Source organism: Mytilus galloprovincialis, chromosome 10 (genome assembly GCF_965363235.1).
Source record: "Mytilus galloprovincialis chromosome 10, xbMytGall1.hap1.1, whole genome shotgun sequence".
NCBI classification, from domain to species: domain Eukaryota; kingdom Metazoa; phylum Mollusca; class Bivalvia; order Mytilida; family Mytilidae; genus Mytilus; species Mytilus galloprovincialis.
The window spans coordinates 24,175,005-24,191,037 of record NC_134847.1 but is presented as its reverse complement, the minus strand read 5'-3'; the positions used below and the strand labels follow the sequence as shown (position 1 = coordinate 24,191,037).

At 32.5% G+C, this 16,033-nt stretch overlaps 1 protein-coding gene across 1 annotated transcript in view; it reads left to right on the top strand.

Annotated features, from left to right (window-relative positions):
- The first annotated feature begins 544 nt into the window (after window positions 1–544).
- The window catches only part of LOC143047222 (staphylococcal nuclease domain-containing protein 1-like), a 52,460-nt gene continuing 36,971 nt past the window's right edge, over window positions 545–16,033 (top strand). Inside the window, exon 1 of the mRNA XM_076220226.1 lies at window positions 545–825. Within this exon, the coding sequence (XP_076076341.1) occupies window positions 781–825 (45 nt within the window). The 5' untranslated portion in view covers window positions 545–780. The remainder of the gene's footprint in view (window positions 826–16,033) is intronic.

Genomic DNA, 16,033 nt, shown 5'->3' with positions numbered 1-16,033 from the left:
AATGTAGAAATAGAAGCTGATGTGTTTTTATGTGTCCGTATATAATCGCCTCCATCCATGCTACCAGAGCTATTCCCCTAGTCTGTAATACATGGATGGATTACACATGATTGGTGCGTGTTCGGTTACTAAAAGAAAAGAATGTATTCATTGAAAGTGAAACAAAGGTTAACCATCTGATTGCCTTATTCGATCCATAAACCTCATTCTTATATATGTGTAGGTAAAATCGAAAATTTACTCCTCTTTTTAAACCTTAAACATATATACAATAGTCCAATACAGCACAAATTGAACGGTAAAGTCTTACCGTTATCAGGTTCATAATTTTTCATACATGATAATGATAAAACTATTAAAAACCGAAAATATCGAATACTAATAACTCAAATATGCTCTCGAAAATGTTTAATACCAATAACTCAAATATGCTCTCGAAAATGTTTATTCAATTTAGAACGTTTGTAAAAACTTGGTCCGATTTGCGTTTAATGACGCGAAATTTCTGAATAAGTTTTGAAGGTTTGACCTGACTGAACATGTAAAAGTTCCGGTTTGGGGCAAAGTTCATTCTTTTATTTTTGAAAAAATAGTTGAAATGATAAAACTTTAAAAGATAAAACTACGGTGTCCATAAACTTATTAAAATATCACAACCCGAATGAGTGCCTGATCTTTCACACAGATTCCTTCAGGCAGAAATCCGGGACGAATGTCAACATTATTATCACGTGACTAAACGAACTTCCTTTCATTCAGAAACTGACACGAGTCGACAACATGAGTACAGCACAGCCAGCTGTTCAAAGGGGTATTGTTAAACAAGTAAGTTTATTCAATTATTTTTGGAGAAATATAACAGTAAACACAAAAGTGTCGTTATCATGAACTTCTAAAGTTTCTAGTATGGTCTCGAAGATTTGAATAAAAGTGTCAAACATCTGGAAGAGTGCCACGCGTACACATAACGGTACCGGTAAATCACCTAAAAAGTTCCATTATGTTTTAGATTGAATTGTTTATCTTCATAATAAGAAACTGTGTCAGTCTGCATTTCATTATCATTTATTGATTTTTAAAGTGTATGTCATAATCATGTTAATGTGTGTCAACATATGTTACTTAGTTTTTAAAGGCAGTGCTTTAAGGCCTGACTTTCAAGTCATGAGGTTCATCTTTCCTTACGCAAATCTTTGATGGGGGTCATTTTGCAAGAAATAGATCCGTAAATGTTTAAATTTCTCCTCTATTTTTTGTGGTATGTATTGGTTTTTGTTCCTTTCATTTACATTGGGAAATAAAGAAACGATCAGTGTGTATTGTTCGTTTTAAAAATCTGTTTATTAATGTGTCTTTTGCATTATAAGCAGTCAATCTGATTACAAACTATCATTATTCGAATTCCGTGTGGAAAGAGGTCCGTTCAATTTCAAGTACTATTTGCGATCTAAAGATATTTTAAAATCATTTCACTCGTTGATATAACATGATATTATAATTAAAAGTCGACTGACCGTGAATTATATTGCATAATATACAATTTAAAGTATTTCTGTACGTGAAGCCGTATGACGTTATAGTTATTTCGGTCTCAGTTATGTAAAATATGAAATTATCGTTCCTGAATAGGGTTCCACTAATTAAAGACAAGAAGCGTCAAAAAGTGATAAGAAGCGACAATAAAATTAAAATAGCGATAAGAAGCGACAATATAATTAATTTAGCGAGAAGAAGCGTCAAGAAGACTCTATAGCGACTATACATAAGGCAGATTTTACAGTATTGTGTTCTGTCTCCTACTTTCATGTTGCTAATGTGACGGAGACAAAAATGAGTAACGTTAGCGACATTTGGACATGTCACATGAGCAACAACATCTTTAAAAGTTAAAATGTATGCACACAGTGATGTTTAATATATGCCTGGAGTAATAAAATTGTACAGTCTGGTTTAGAATTTCTAAATATACAGAATGTCATTTGCAGGTGTAATTTATATCAAATGAATACACAAGAAACCAAAAAATTAGTAACGTTAGCGACATTTGGACATGTCACATGAGCAACAACATCTTTAAAAGTTAAAATGTATGCACACAGTGATGTTTAAAATATGCCTGGAGTAATAAAATTGTACAGTCTGGTTTAGAATTTCTAAATATACAGAATGTCATTTGCAGGTGTACTTTATATCAAATGAATACACAAGAAACCAATTCGTAATAGTAACATTAGCAACATCTACTATCATGACATTATGTTTTGTTGCGAACGTCTTTTTGATGGACGGAATACATTTAAGGTCCTCTTGTAACGATATTACATACAACTTACCTTCTTTGCTTCCCCATCATGTGAAGGAACTGACTCCGAATCTATTTCTGCAAAGGGCGATATCGTAACTCCTATACAGGAGAGTTACAGATATAAATATATGTTGCTCACGTGACACTGATTTGGACGGAAACCTCGAACAGTAACGTTCGCAAAAAATAAAACAGCCAATGATATTGATTCCTCAAGTCCTTTGACCCCCTTACGTCATCCAAATTTAATATGATTGCTATTTTCAATTATTTATAAAACCCGGGATAAAAATAACTACAATGGGCTGTCTGAGAACTAACAAGAAAATTGCGATCGTGACATACCACAATGGACGGAAAAGACGTGACGTTAGCAACAATATTATTAAATTACCTTTTTTAGCCTTTACCAATAAAAATCTGCCTTAAAGTTATGTTTAAAACACAAAAGAAGACTTTTTATTAAAATATAAGTCCATGTTATTAGGCTCCACTTATAAATAATACTTCAAAATTCCACTCCAAATAAGCTGGATGTCAGTAAAGTAGGTCATGATGTCTATTCCATGTCCAATATTTTGAAATTGAAAACCCTCTAATTCTAACATAAAACACAAACACAGAGTAATTTTTATTTTTATTTACTCAGAAAGACACATTTTATTCAATAACATAATGCATTACTCCATTACACAGTCTGTTTCACAGTTTCAGCAATTGCTTTTTTGATGGATACAAAAAACAATAATTCCTTCTTATTGTAAAATCTGCCATAAATAAAAAAAAATGTCATTGCAACAACTTATTCCCCATAGATATTAAAAAAAACATGCATTATTTTTTATTATAGGGGCGGTTATAAAACATTTTTTATATTACTGTACATTGATAGATAAAAATATGTTTTTATTAAGAAGAAAGGGATTAGTTTTTATTAGATATAAAAAAAATATATTTTACGCACACGCTAAAAATTGGCCATCAAAACAAAAAAATTTCAATTTCCTTTTAAAGAATTTATTGAATCAAAACCATGCAATATCATTTCCTTTCTAACAGTGAAATTCTTCTTTTTCATAGGGACATATTTGATAGGTCTAGCTTCACCCTATCACATCAAATGAGAATAGCCTCGTGAGAGAATTACGATTCGCTTGTCCCTTGTTAGTTATTGTCGCTTCGTCACTAAATTAAACTTCTTGTCGCTGTTTGTCTCTAAAATTCTTCTTGTCTCTTATTAGTGAGACCAGTCAGTTCCGTCCTTAACTTCCGTTTTTGCACTGCAAAACAATCACACAATTAACGATGCCTAGTCCTTGTTGGTGTGTACCCGAGTGTCATTTAAGAGGAGGACTTGCATTTCTAAATGACTTACAATGTAATAAGAAGGAAAAGTTGGATCAACGCCATGGCTCAAACGTAGATTGTCATGTGCGATGCAATCGTAGAACCCATATCAATCAGCTGTTTTTACTGAAAACGACTACGTTCAGGAAACTATTCATGGTAAAACTTTATTTTCTTTAAGAAATATATACTGTTATTTATATAATCGCCATGCAAGTAAACCAAAGTCTGTTTGCAACCGCAATTATCGTTTTAGAATAAAAACTTAAAAAAGGGGGGTGAATTCAAGACGTCATAACTTTTGGGATTACGATTCAATATTATCTGTTTGACATTTTTTGGTTAATACTACAATTGTATGGTTTTTCTACAAGAGATATATTATACTGATAATTATTTTAGCAGTAATTATGTAAATTTCGGTTATAATGACAAGAATTCATGAGCTATGCCTCGGGCTTTCTTGAAAAATATCAATGACAATGTAAACAGGAACAAAACATTGACATGAATGATGCTCTCCACCTATGTTATAGTTATTTAGGTATGTGTGTTGCACAAGTCTTTCACAAGTTTCAAAAAAGCTAATGTTATAAAACTTTTTTCAGGGCACATACCCACTTTATAGAGACTTGTCTACTGCCATGCATTCCCATCCTATTTTCATGCACCATTGAGGCTTGTTTAGGGGGGGTATCAATATCCCATATCCCATTAAGTTTTTATCCCAATATCCCGTATCCTTATAATGTTTACCCCTAATATCCCAAAAAATATTGTTTACAAATATCCCATATCCCTAAAACTATTTTGAAATATCCCAAAAAATCATTATAAATTCATTCCCATACCCATTTTTTTCCTCATCATCACAACGTCAACAATTTTGACTGGGAAAACAAACTGTGTTTAAGGAAATTTACAGTGCATACTTCCAGTGTTAAATAAGAATATACATGTATGTGTCCAAAAGATGAAGTGTTCCATCTTAGAGCCTTGTATAACAAACTCTTTTTATGTGATCTTAAACGATAAATTTAGTGTAAGGGGTCTAATTTCAGGCTTTTTTTTAATTGTTCAAACCGTGATGCATATGACTGTAAAATTTCATTTTGATAGCATTCTTCTTTCATTGATAAGAAACTTCATCCTACACGTTAACCTATGTTGGAAAGAACAGAAGGAATCAACCCTGTCTCTTGTCCGAGATTGCTCTGACATCCAACGGCTGTTTTGCCAGACAAGCTGAGACTGTGGGACGTCAGAGCACGTCCATATCAAAGAGTGGATATTTAGCATGCAAGTTCAATAACTCAAAATTTAACACAAGAAAGCTTTCTGCTAATGTACCTTTATTACACTTCACTATTGTAATATTTTTACAGCAGGCAAAATTTGCTCAGCCCTTGTTTTGCAAAGAAATAAAACAGTATTTGACTCTGTGATCTTTAACTTTATGAATTACATAGATCCCAATATTTTTGTTCCTTTTTTTAAATTTCCTTCCTCACAACACCAGTAATAGAAAGAAATATATTAATTTACATTGATTATTTAGTAATTATTCGTTATTAACATAGTTTATACGGCGAAATATCTACTTTTTGATATGGGACGTGCTCTGACGTGCCTCGGCCCAGCTTGTCTGGCAAAACAGAGCAATCTGTGAAACGTGGAGACCTCTGAAGATCTTCTCCACGTAAAAAATAAGAGGTAAAACACTAGAAAATATTCTGTAATCATATAAAGCATCAAAACAAATAAAAACATTGACAACAATAAGGCTTTACTCATCAGATGGATACATCTAACAAAAATCTATGATTATTTCAAGAAAATTATCAATGCATATGAGCATATAATATAAAAAAAAAATATGTTATATGATTGCACATGAGACAACTCTTCACAAGAGACCATGTGACACAAAATTAACAACTTAAGGTCACCGTACGACCTTCAACAATGAGCAAAGCTCATCCCGCATAGTTAGCTATAAAAGGTCCTGAAATGACAAATGTAGAACAATTCAAACGAGAAAACTAACGCTCTAATTTATGTATAAAAAATGAGCAAAAAACAAATATGTAACACAGCAACAAACGACAACCACTGAATTAAAGACTCCTGACTTTGGACAAGCACATACATACAGAATGTGGCGAGGTTAAAAAGTAAAATCACAAAAATACTGAACTCAGAGGAAAATCAATTCGGAAAGTCCATAATCACATGGCAAAATCAAATAACAAAACGCATCAAAAACGAATGGACATGTTAGCGGGATCCCAACCCTCCCCTTAACCTGGGACAGTGGTGTAACAGTACAACATAAGAACGAACTAAACAAATCAGTTGAAAAAGGCTTAACTCATCAGATGGATACAAATAGAAATACATTTAACAAAAACAGAGAGTGGACGTGACCGAGTACTTGTACATCCCATCAACAAAAAGACACTAAGTACAGATCTGATAGTACTCGCAGTTACTGACAGCCAGTTCAAAGCCAATTACAACTAATAAAAAGTAATGCATCTGAGACTAAATTATCAATCATTACACATCCAGCATCCAATGGCACGGTAAACATCTCCGTAAAAATGAGGATGTGCTATCCCGTTTAAAATAAGTTTTCTACAGGTAGAACCAAACTTCAAAACCAAATCTAGAATTTAGTAAAGATTTTAAGTGATTTGTGGTAACGAAATCCCTGACTTAATAAATTACCAGTAATACATAGACTTCATTCATTAAAATCCAAAACGTTACAACAGCCACGGGCAAAGCGGATGTGTTGTGATATACAAACACCGTAAGATAGTGCCAAAGGAACATCACCATCAAAAAAAGGAAAATTAACAATAAGGAACGAAGTATGGAAAGCAAAACAAATACTTTTAAAATTATCAGTACATATGAGCATATAAATATCGAAAATAGATCAATACTTTTCGCTTGGGTTTGGATGACCTTTAAATAAAACGACCATAAACTCAATTAAAATCTACAAAGCACTAAAATGACCTTTAATATTAAACCTTTTGGGGGCAATTTTATCAAGTGAGATGTAAATATTTCTGTACTTAACTTTTAAGTTCCACTTATTATTTTTCATGTTAAAAATTCAATATCCTTATAAATGCATCAATATCCCATATCCCATTTACTTTTAGGACAAATATCCCATATCCCTAAAATTGAAATGGCAAATATCCCGTATCCCAATATACCCTATACAAGCCTCACCATTTGTAAGCAAGAGACTGAATGGTTTACAAAATTAAAAATCAGGACGGTGTCCCGTTAAACCAAAAGAACTAAACTGGATGAATATTGTAGGAGAAATCTAGAGGAAAGTTTTGATTTGTGAAATTGGTTTTCCTGAACAGATGTACATTCATCCTGCAGGAAAGATTTATAACTGTCCACCACCAACTGACGAGCTAATGTTGAGCTTCACAGATGGAATTACTCAAACACCATAAATGCCTATGTTTTCAGCACAGATTTCACAAATCATGACACAGCTGTGCATTTTTATGCCCCAGCTACGATAGTAGGGGGCATTATGTTTTCTGGTCTGTGCGTCCGTTCGTCTGTTCGTTTGTTCGTCCGTCCGTCTGTCCCTCTTCAGGTTAAAGTTTTTGGTCAAGGTAGTTTTTGATGAAGTTGAAGTCCAATCGACTTCAAACTTGGTACACATGTTCCCTATGATATGATCTTTTTAATTTTAATGCCAAATTAGAGTTTTTACCCCAATGTCACGGTCCACTGAACATGGAAAATGATAGTGCGAGTGGGGCATTCGTGTACTGGGGACACATTCTTGTTTATACCTGTTAAGAGTCGAAAACTAAATATTATTTTTATATAAATAAACATATATTGTGTCATTTTAGAACTTATATTTTTCCAAAGGATGCATGAATGAAAGTAGTGAAATTCATTTTGCTTTGATATATAGATTTGAATTACAATTGTTCATGTTATTGTAATGCATATAAAAATAAGGAGATGTGGCACAATGTAAATATATGATATTCTGTGAGTTTATCAAACTAAAGGGATAAGAAATGGGTATAAGCAGTTACAGGACTGTACTACTGTACAATCTCCAACAATGAGAAAAACTCATACTGTAAAGAGAATTTCATATTTACAAGTAAGTTTTGTTTTTGCATTGAATAATTTTCTTCTATTGTCTTAAAAGCAAATATGGGAAGTGGTTAAAATGCTAATGAGACAGCTTTTATGGCCACCAGATGTCATTGTTACCTTGATTAAAAACTCCTTTTTAGCTCACCTGACCTGACTCATCACTTGGTTTCGTCGTCCATAAACTTTTACACAAAATCTTCTCTGAAACTACTGTGCCAAATTTAACCAAACTTAGCCAAAATCATCATTGCGGTATCTAATTTAAAAAATGTGTGGTTAGACCCGGTCAACCAACCGAGATGGCCACTATGGCCAAAAATAGAACATACAGGTAAAATGTAGATTTTGGCTTATAACTCTGAAACCAAAGCATTTAGAGCAAATCTGACAGGGTGAAATTGTCTCTTCAGTGAAGATCTATCTGCCCAGGAATTTTCAGACAAATCTGACAACCCGTTGATGGATTGCTGCCCCCAAATTAGTAATTTGAAGGAAATTTTGCAGAGTTTGGTTATTATCTTAAATATTATTATAGATAGAGATAAACTGTAAACAGCAATAATGTTCTGCAAAGTAAGATCTACAAATAAGTCAATATGACCAAAATTTTAAGTTGACCCCTTAAAGAGTTATTGCCCTTTATAGTCAATTTTTAACAATTTTCATAAATTTTTGTATTTTTTGTTAATTTTTAAAAAATATTTTCAACTGTAAATACTGGGCCATGTTTATTATAGATAGAGATAATTGTAGCACCAAGAATGTTCAGTAAAGAAAGATCTACAAACACATCCCCATCATCAAAAACACAATTTTGTCATTTTATATGTGTCCGTTGTTTAATATGCACATAGACCGTCCAAGGTGAGCGACACAGGCTCTTGAGAGTCTCTAGGTCATTAATACAGGTAGATAACTTTATCATGTTTATACTGAAAAATAATTTTGCTTGGAGGGAGAATTTTAAAAAAGTTCTGTCTTCAAAAGAGTTGACATGTTACTATGTACATTAACCATTATGTTACTTGATGTTCTAGCAATACACACAGAACGGAGACTACATGTAGTCAATCTTTGTGAATTATTTTTCATAGGATAGGAGTAATTGAATATGTGTATATAATCAATAATTAAAAATAGTTTTATTTACATTAAAAAGGAAAAGTTCTTATGTCTTAAAAATGCATTTCATGGCGAGGTACAGAAAATATACTGTAAACAGTAGACTATAGATATAGGTGAACTAGGTACAAGAGAACTCTAAATCTTAAATACTACAAACCACCTCTGTTCTATGGAAGATAATGATATAACTGGACTAGAAATACACACAACCTGTAATTAACTGCCTTTACAGCGCTTTCGCGCTTTGATTGTTTATATTAATATGAGGAAGGCGCTACCTTAAATGCCAGCTTTATACCTAGACTATGTCCTATATATTGATTGATAGACCTTATCGCTATTTGTCCGCCATTACTGGATATCACACAGGCTCCCGTAAAATTTTGACGTCATAAAACGTCATAAAAAGTTATTGTTGTATGCGTCAAAAGTTCAAGCAGCCGGGTCATCTGGGATTAGCGACAAGGTGTATTGTTGCCAATGTTGGTTGCTTAACGTCCAGTGGCAAATATTTCATGCATCTTCAGGTAGAATGTCCTACATTATAGATTTTGTCTAAAATATAATAAAACTAAGTTGAGGAAGAAAATGTTTAGGGAACCATCATTAACTTCAAAAGACAGGAGGGGGTATGGTATTTTTCAAGTCCAAACAATTATGACGTCTTGAAAGGCTATTATTTTTTTTCCCGCATCGCAAGAAGGCGTCATTGCCAAAATTTAAAATAGCTTACCTGGATGTCATAATTATTTGGACTAAAAAAAATATTCTGATCCCCAAATTGATGAAAAAAAAATTCTGTTCAAGCAGAGGACAAAAAAATTCTGTATCCGGATTTCCCCCATACCTTCTAGTGTTATATTTTGACTGAATAATTTTGATTGATAGCATTAATGTGCTTCGTGTGTAAAAAATCCAACAAATATCATACCTCCCCCTTTAAAGCTAAATGGTTGCTCTCTGATCTGATGATCCAATATTGTTTTCTGCTGAAAAATTAATTTATTGGTAATTCATAAAAATGACAATGCTTACATTCATTATCTTGTTCCATTTTCATATCCATTTTTCTTTCTTTGCAATTTCAAAACTACAGATACTGTCATACAATCCATAACGTTATCATGGTTATTAAATTGTTTTTTTGTTGGTTTTCATGAAGAGGTGAAGGATTTGGAATATCTTTTTCTGACATCAATATTCATGATATTTAAAAGTTGTAGCTGTTTTTATTTTATTTTATTTTATTTTTTGTATTACAAACAACACTCTGTTTGATGATTTTTTTTACATTCTCAATTGGCTGGATGTTCATATTGTATTCCCAGTTACCTGCATATCATAAATATGTGATCAGCAAGAGGATAATTCTGATTGTTAAAAGAGGGGTTTGCATTTACAGTGAGCCTGTTTAGAAAATTATGTTGACCAGGTTTTTTTTTTATTTTCATCTAAGGCCAAAAAAAAATATATGTCTGTTTCCTGTTTCCCGACCGACCCTGACTCAAAGCCCCCGACCCTAGATCTTTTTATTCAATTCTGGAAAAAAAATCGTTTCAGGTCCGGAAAAATTCTTTTCCAGTCCGATCCAGATCCGCATTTTACTATACTCAAACAATCAAAATGGCTGCTCCCAGCACAAATGTGATACAATTAAGGTTTAAAAAATGTCGGCACTGGGAGGATTATTCAATTAAAGCTTCTTTAAAGAGATTAAATGATTTTAGGGTACAGGACCCTAACCAAACATGACATTTAACCATCTGCAAATCTGACAGGGAGTGCAAAAAAAAAAAATAAAAAAAAAAAAAATAAAAAATTCCGACCTACCGACCCTGATTTTTTTGCCTTGGCAGCAGGAAACAGACATATATTTTTTTTGGCCTAATCCTAAGGAACCATGATAGATAGGTTTGTTAAGTTGATAGTCTTAAGATTTTGCTATTTTCTAGGATGCTATTTAAGATTTGAGGGGGGGGGGGGGGGGAACACTGCAGTCAGCAGTATTAATGTATAATTCCTGATCATCTTCTGTTTGTGGGTTTCTACATCAATTTCACTTATTCAAAGTCAGTTTTTTTGTCATTTCTTGCATTTTTTCCCCCATGAGATTTCAAGTTTTTATATAATGGCAAAATAAAATTTAGAATGAAAATAGGGAACATTTCAATTTTAATGAGATTGCATATGATGCTACAGTACGCACAGAGAGTATGTAATCGCGAACTCTAATCACCGATTTCCGAGTGTAGCGGTGTGACACCGTGAATCACAGATTATACTCCCAATTTCCGTCAAAGATTCTCTCCCAACACCGCGTGGCTGTTTATTAGTTTATTGCCCATCGGATGTACTGAAAATTAATGACGCGTGACAACATCATCGGATTAGCCAGATTTATTACCTTTGTACATTTAATCGATCTTGATTGCACCTGTGTGCTTTAAAATACGTTATTTAAATGTCCTTTCATTGTCAGATAAAAGTGTGACATTTTTATTTAAAATAAGATAATTATTCTTGTATGTATCAGACTACACGAAATACGTCGGACCGTCGGACAAATCCGGTGAATAATGGATCGGTCTGGTAAAATTTTGTTGAATTCCGGTCCGAATGTCCGGTGTTTTTTTTCATGGATTTTTCTAACATTCTAACAAAATTGCCAAACGATCTCAAATTCATTTTCATCTTTATTATTCATCACAGCGATGTTTATTTTGTTCAACTGCTAGCTTTATGCCGAACATCGCCAACCAGTAATGTGTAAATCCGGGTAAAAACATATCTGACTGTCAAAAACAACAATGGATGCCATCATTGGCACAACCGGAAATGTAAATAAAACGGATCAGATTCTGGGAACGGATAAGGATAATTCCGGGTTTGCCGATTTAAATACAATAAATGAATAAAAATCCAAGCAGATCACAAAATTTAGCTATGAATTATAACCACAAGAATTGAAAACCAAAAGATATATGAAAAAGAAAGAAGAAACAGGAAATAAAATTTTATACAGAAACTCTAAATTATGTTTAGTTCACAAACATTGTCAAAATCCAATAAAATGGGACATTACTCTTCACTGAAATGCATTCAAGCAATTGTGCACAACTTTCATAACAATATCCCCTCTTGTTACATCATTTTGTTTTAATTTGTGCATTTTGGGGAGGAGTAGGGCACAACAAAGTCATATGTTTGTTGTTTTTTGTCGGATAATATACAATTAGATGTAAAAAAAAAATGGTCTGGTAAAATTTCATTCGGTCTGGTAAAGCTAGGATGCTTACCAGACCGAATGTCCTGTAAAAATAAAATTCATTCGCGTAGTCTGATGTATATGCCCATGTCATTGTCATATGACACACAACGTACAAATGTATAAAAATATGAATAAAACACTTATTTTGTATTTTCATTATAGTCCGATCAGGTTACAATTTTTGTCTTTTCAACAAAGACGATTTTACCACAATTAGAACCTTTTATGACCTACTCAGTGAGCAATATTCGGTTCATTAATAGTTCAATATTATATAATTAATATCAACTGGCTTAAAACAAAATGATGTTTTTTACGGTAATATGTCCAATCTAAATTAAACCCAAGAGTTAATTTATCGATCAACAAGTGAACTCTGTTACTTTCAATTTATTTTGAAATGTAAAATATTATGTTTCACTACCTCGGTAGATTACCGACTTGAAATATTTGAATTTAAAAAAGAAACTGTAAAGTGACAAATAGTTTTGTATGTGGCAGCTCTATATTCATAAATACTGAGATACATTCGCCGCCCAGACACAACACAATAATCACAACCTTTAAATATTTAATTATATGGAGAAAAAAAAATCATGTGTTTTTTATCCGTTATGATCTGTTATTGATCTTTAATTATTTAAAATAAAATTGGATTGGCGCAATCCGTATTTTACTGCTCGTTAAAAGTCCTCGGCGAAATATAAAAAGAAGTATTTCAACAATTATAAAATAGAATATTTAAATGAAATTATATCGTGTTCTACAAGAAAGAAATATGTAAAAAAAAATGTGGATCGAATTTTTACGATCGATAAATTTTCACAGAGGATCTCTACCAACGCCCATCAGGAACTGAACGACATGCATCCTGTTTTCATCTACCATTAATATATAGTGTTGACTATGGACGAAGAGAAAATGCCGTAGACTTTAAACATAAGGAATGGTGAAAAGTATTTTCTTTTTTTCTTGCATATACAAGTTTTTAGACACGTAATTTTCTTTCTTTCTCACATTTTATACCTTCAGCGTTAATTTCCGTTTATTTTCACGCAAGTATGTCTCTTTTCGTAAGTTATATAAATTACCGAAAAAAGAAACCCGAGGTCATAATCAAGTATAGATTTTTTTTTATAAAAAAACTTTAATGCAATTGAAAGCATTAACAACAACCTTTTGCTTTTTAAAACTTTTATTTTGTAATCGTAAAATGGAAATGGCGTAGACTTATTAGCATAACAGATAGTGAATAATATTTTCTTTTTTACTTGTATAAAAAACTTTGAGACGTGTCACTTTTCTTTAAACTACCCTAATTTATTCAGCGTTAGTCTCCGTTTATTGTTACACAATATTATCTCTTTTAGTAAATTAAATATTTATTTACTGATAAAAAACGGAAGTCAAAATCAAATATAGTTGTTTTTAAAAATTGATTTAAATGTACAGAGTAATTAAAAGAATTAACAACAACGTTTTGATTTTGATTTTAATCTTTCATTTGTTTCAAGCAATCAGATATAAACTGATAATCAATAAACAGGAAATACAATTGTTTAATTACATTAGAAATCTCGCATACCTTGACTGTCGCGTGCCGGCATAGATCAGAAGGATTAGGGCAATTAATTACCTGGTGTGACACCGCGTCACTCCAGACTGGGAGAGATGTCGCTAATACAATAAACAAAAGGTAACGGATTTACGCGGAAGTCGGAGGGAATACTCCCAAATTTCTCCGAGAATTTAGGGAGTGATGTCGGAGTTTCCTGGTGTCACACCAGGAAAAAACTCGGTGTATGGAGTTTGGGATGGCTTTCGCGAAAATTGTACTGTATCTAATTTTTGTCGTTGTTGTTCGAAAACACATTTGGTTTCCAGACAATAACTTTAGTGTAAGTGAATGGATCTCTATGAAATTGTACCAGAAGGTTCAATACCAATAATGAAACCAGGTTAAAACTGATTTTGGGGGTTATGGTACAAATGTACATGTACCAACAGTTAAGGGAGTCAGGGGCCAAAAAAGAGTATTTTTGTAGTTTCTAGACAATAACTTGTGTGTAAGTGAATTGAACTTTCTGAAATTGTACAACACAAAGGGAAGGCTGAGATTGAGTTTCAGGGTAAACTTTTTTTTTAGGGGGGGGGGGGGGGTTTGTAGGGGTTCATTCTGTTTTCTTTAAGTTTTTTCAAAATTTCAAATACTGATATGGCAGGAGATACACATGAAAGAGAGGGTGTATATTATTTTATCTGTAATTGCATTTTTCCTTTGCTATGTACATGTGTACTCCTTGATAATGTCAGTATCAGTGGACTGGTCATTGTAAAAAAAAGTATATTTGTTCATTTAGCAACTGATGTAAACAATATTTTATTATGAATAATACAAGTATATTTTATAAACACATTTAGGATTCAGAAACAAGCAAAAAGTACTTACATGTATATTAATCTGTCTCCCTAGTTCACAATTGACATGTGTGAGTGCAAAAGGATCTACTTTCTCTTTAATTAACAAACTTGAACATGATTTTTTTCTCAGAAACACAGTCATGACAGTTATTTGGTAAATGAAACACTTCAACAGTCATTGCTTGAAACTTTCAGTAATTAAAAGTTATATAGTTTAGCCTTTCTGAAAGATTCACTAATTGTGTGAAAATTTTAACACAAAATGTACTACAACCTGATAAAATTGTGTTATCTGCAGAATTATTGATATCTTTCCTAACTATTCACAAGGACATATAACTAACCTATTGTCCATGCTATTCATTTCTGAGTTTTTATTCAGTCTCATGGATGGTGCTGTTCCAAGTTGTCTTCTTTTTTTTGTTTCTTGAGAAGTATTTGTTTAACCTGTTCAGTCACTATAAAGTGTTACAATTCATATTTAGATGCAACACATAGATAGTGACCAAAAAGGTACTGCTTTCACATGAGAGAAGCTAGAAAAAAAATAGAAGTAAATATTTTCAACATTTTTGTTGGACAACCATGAAAAATTAAGAAAGTTTATATGTAGTCAGAGACTGCTGATGAAAAGAAATGTTTCAGGTTCACCTGATACCTGTTTTCAAATTAGTCTAAAAGTTTGACATTAAATTTTTGGTATGTTTTTATATGCTTAATCAAATCTGAGGTCTAATCAGGCTGCAGTCAGGGAAGCATTTTATTGCTTTTTGGTAGGTCCTTTTTTTTCTTTTGATCATGAAAATTAATTTTTAGGTGTGAAGTTGCTTACTATAGCCATAAGTGTTTTATATTTCTTTCATAGGTTGAAATGAGCACCTGATAAATGTATTGGTAGAATGAAAATGTTTTGTTTTGATTAGGTTTAAACAAATGCATAAAATATGCATGAGGTAACTGCCAGAGTCAAATATTTTATATGTTGGATTGTTGCATTCAAAAAATGTGTCTGCACTCTGCAGCTTGAATTTCAAGTAACATGCCCTGACTGTATATACCCAATCAAAAGTCATGGTATTATTATGGGTAATCATAACTCCATCTCCTATAAATTCCAGTTTTGGACAATATGGGTGCATACAATATACGTCATGAATTCACTAATGTATTATTTAAACTCAAGTCTACATTTGCCCCACCTATTTTCAAATCATTGACATTTATGATTAATTTAGGTGTGAAAAAAAATCCAGTTTCCATCTCCTGGGACTGTATAAGGGAGATGATACATGTATGTGACAGTATCTTAATTAATGGCAAGATTTGTTGAGAGTTTGCCAATTATTAGAAGATTTTGACGGTTCAATAAAGTAGGAGACTACTGAATAGAAATGCTATTGGGAATT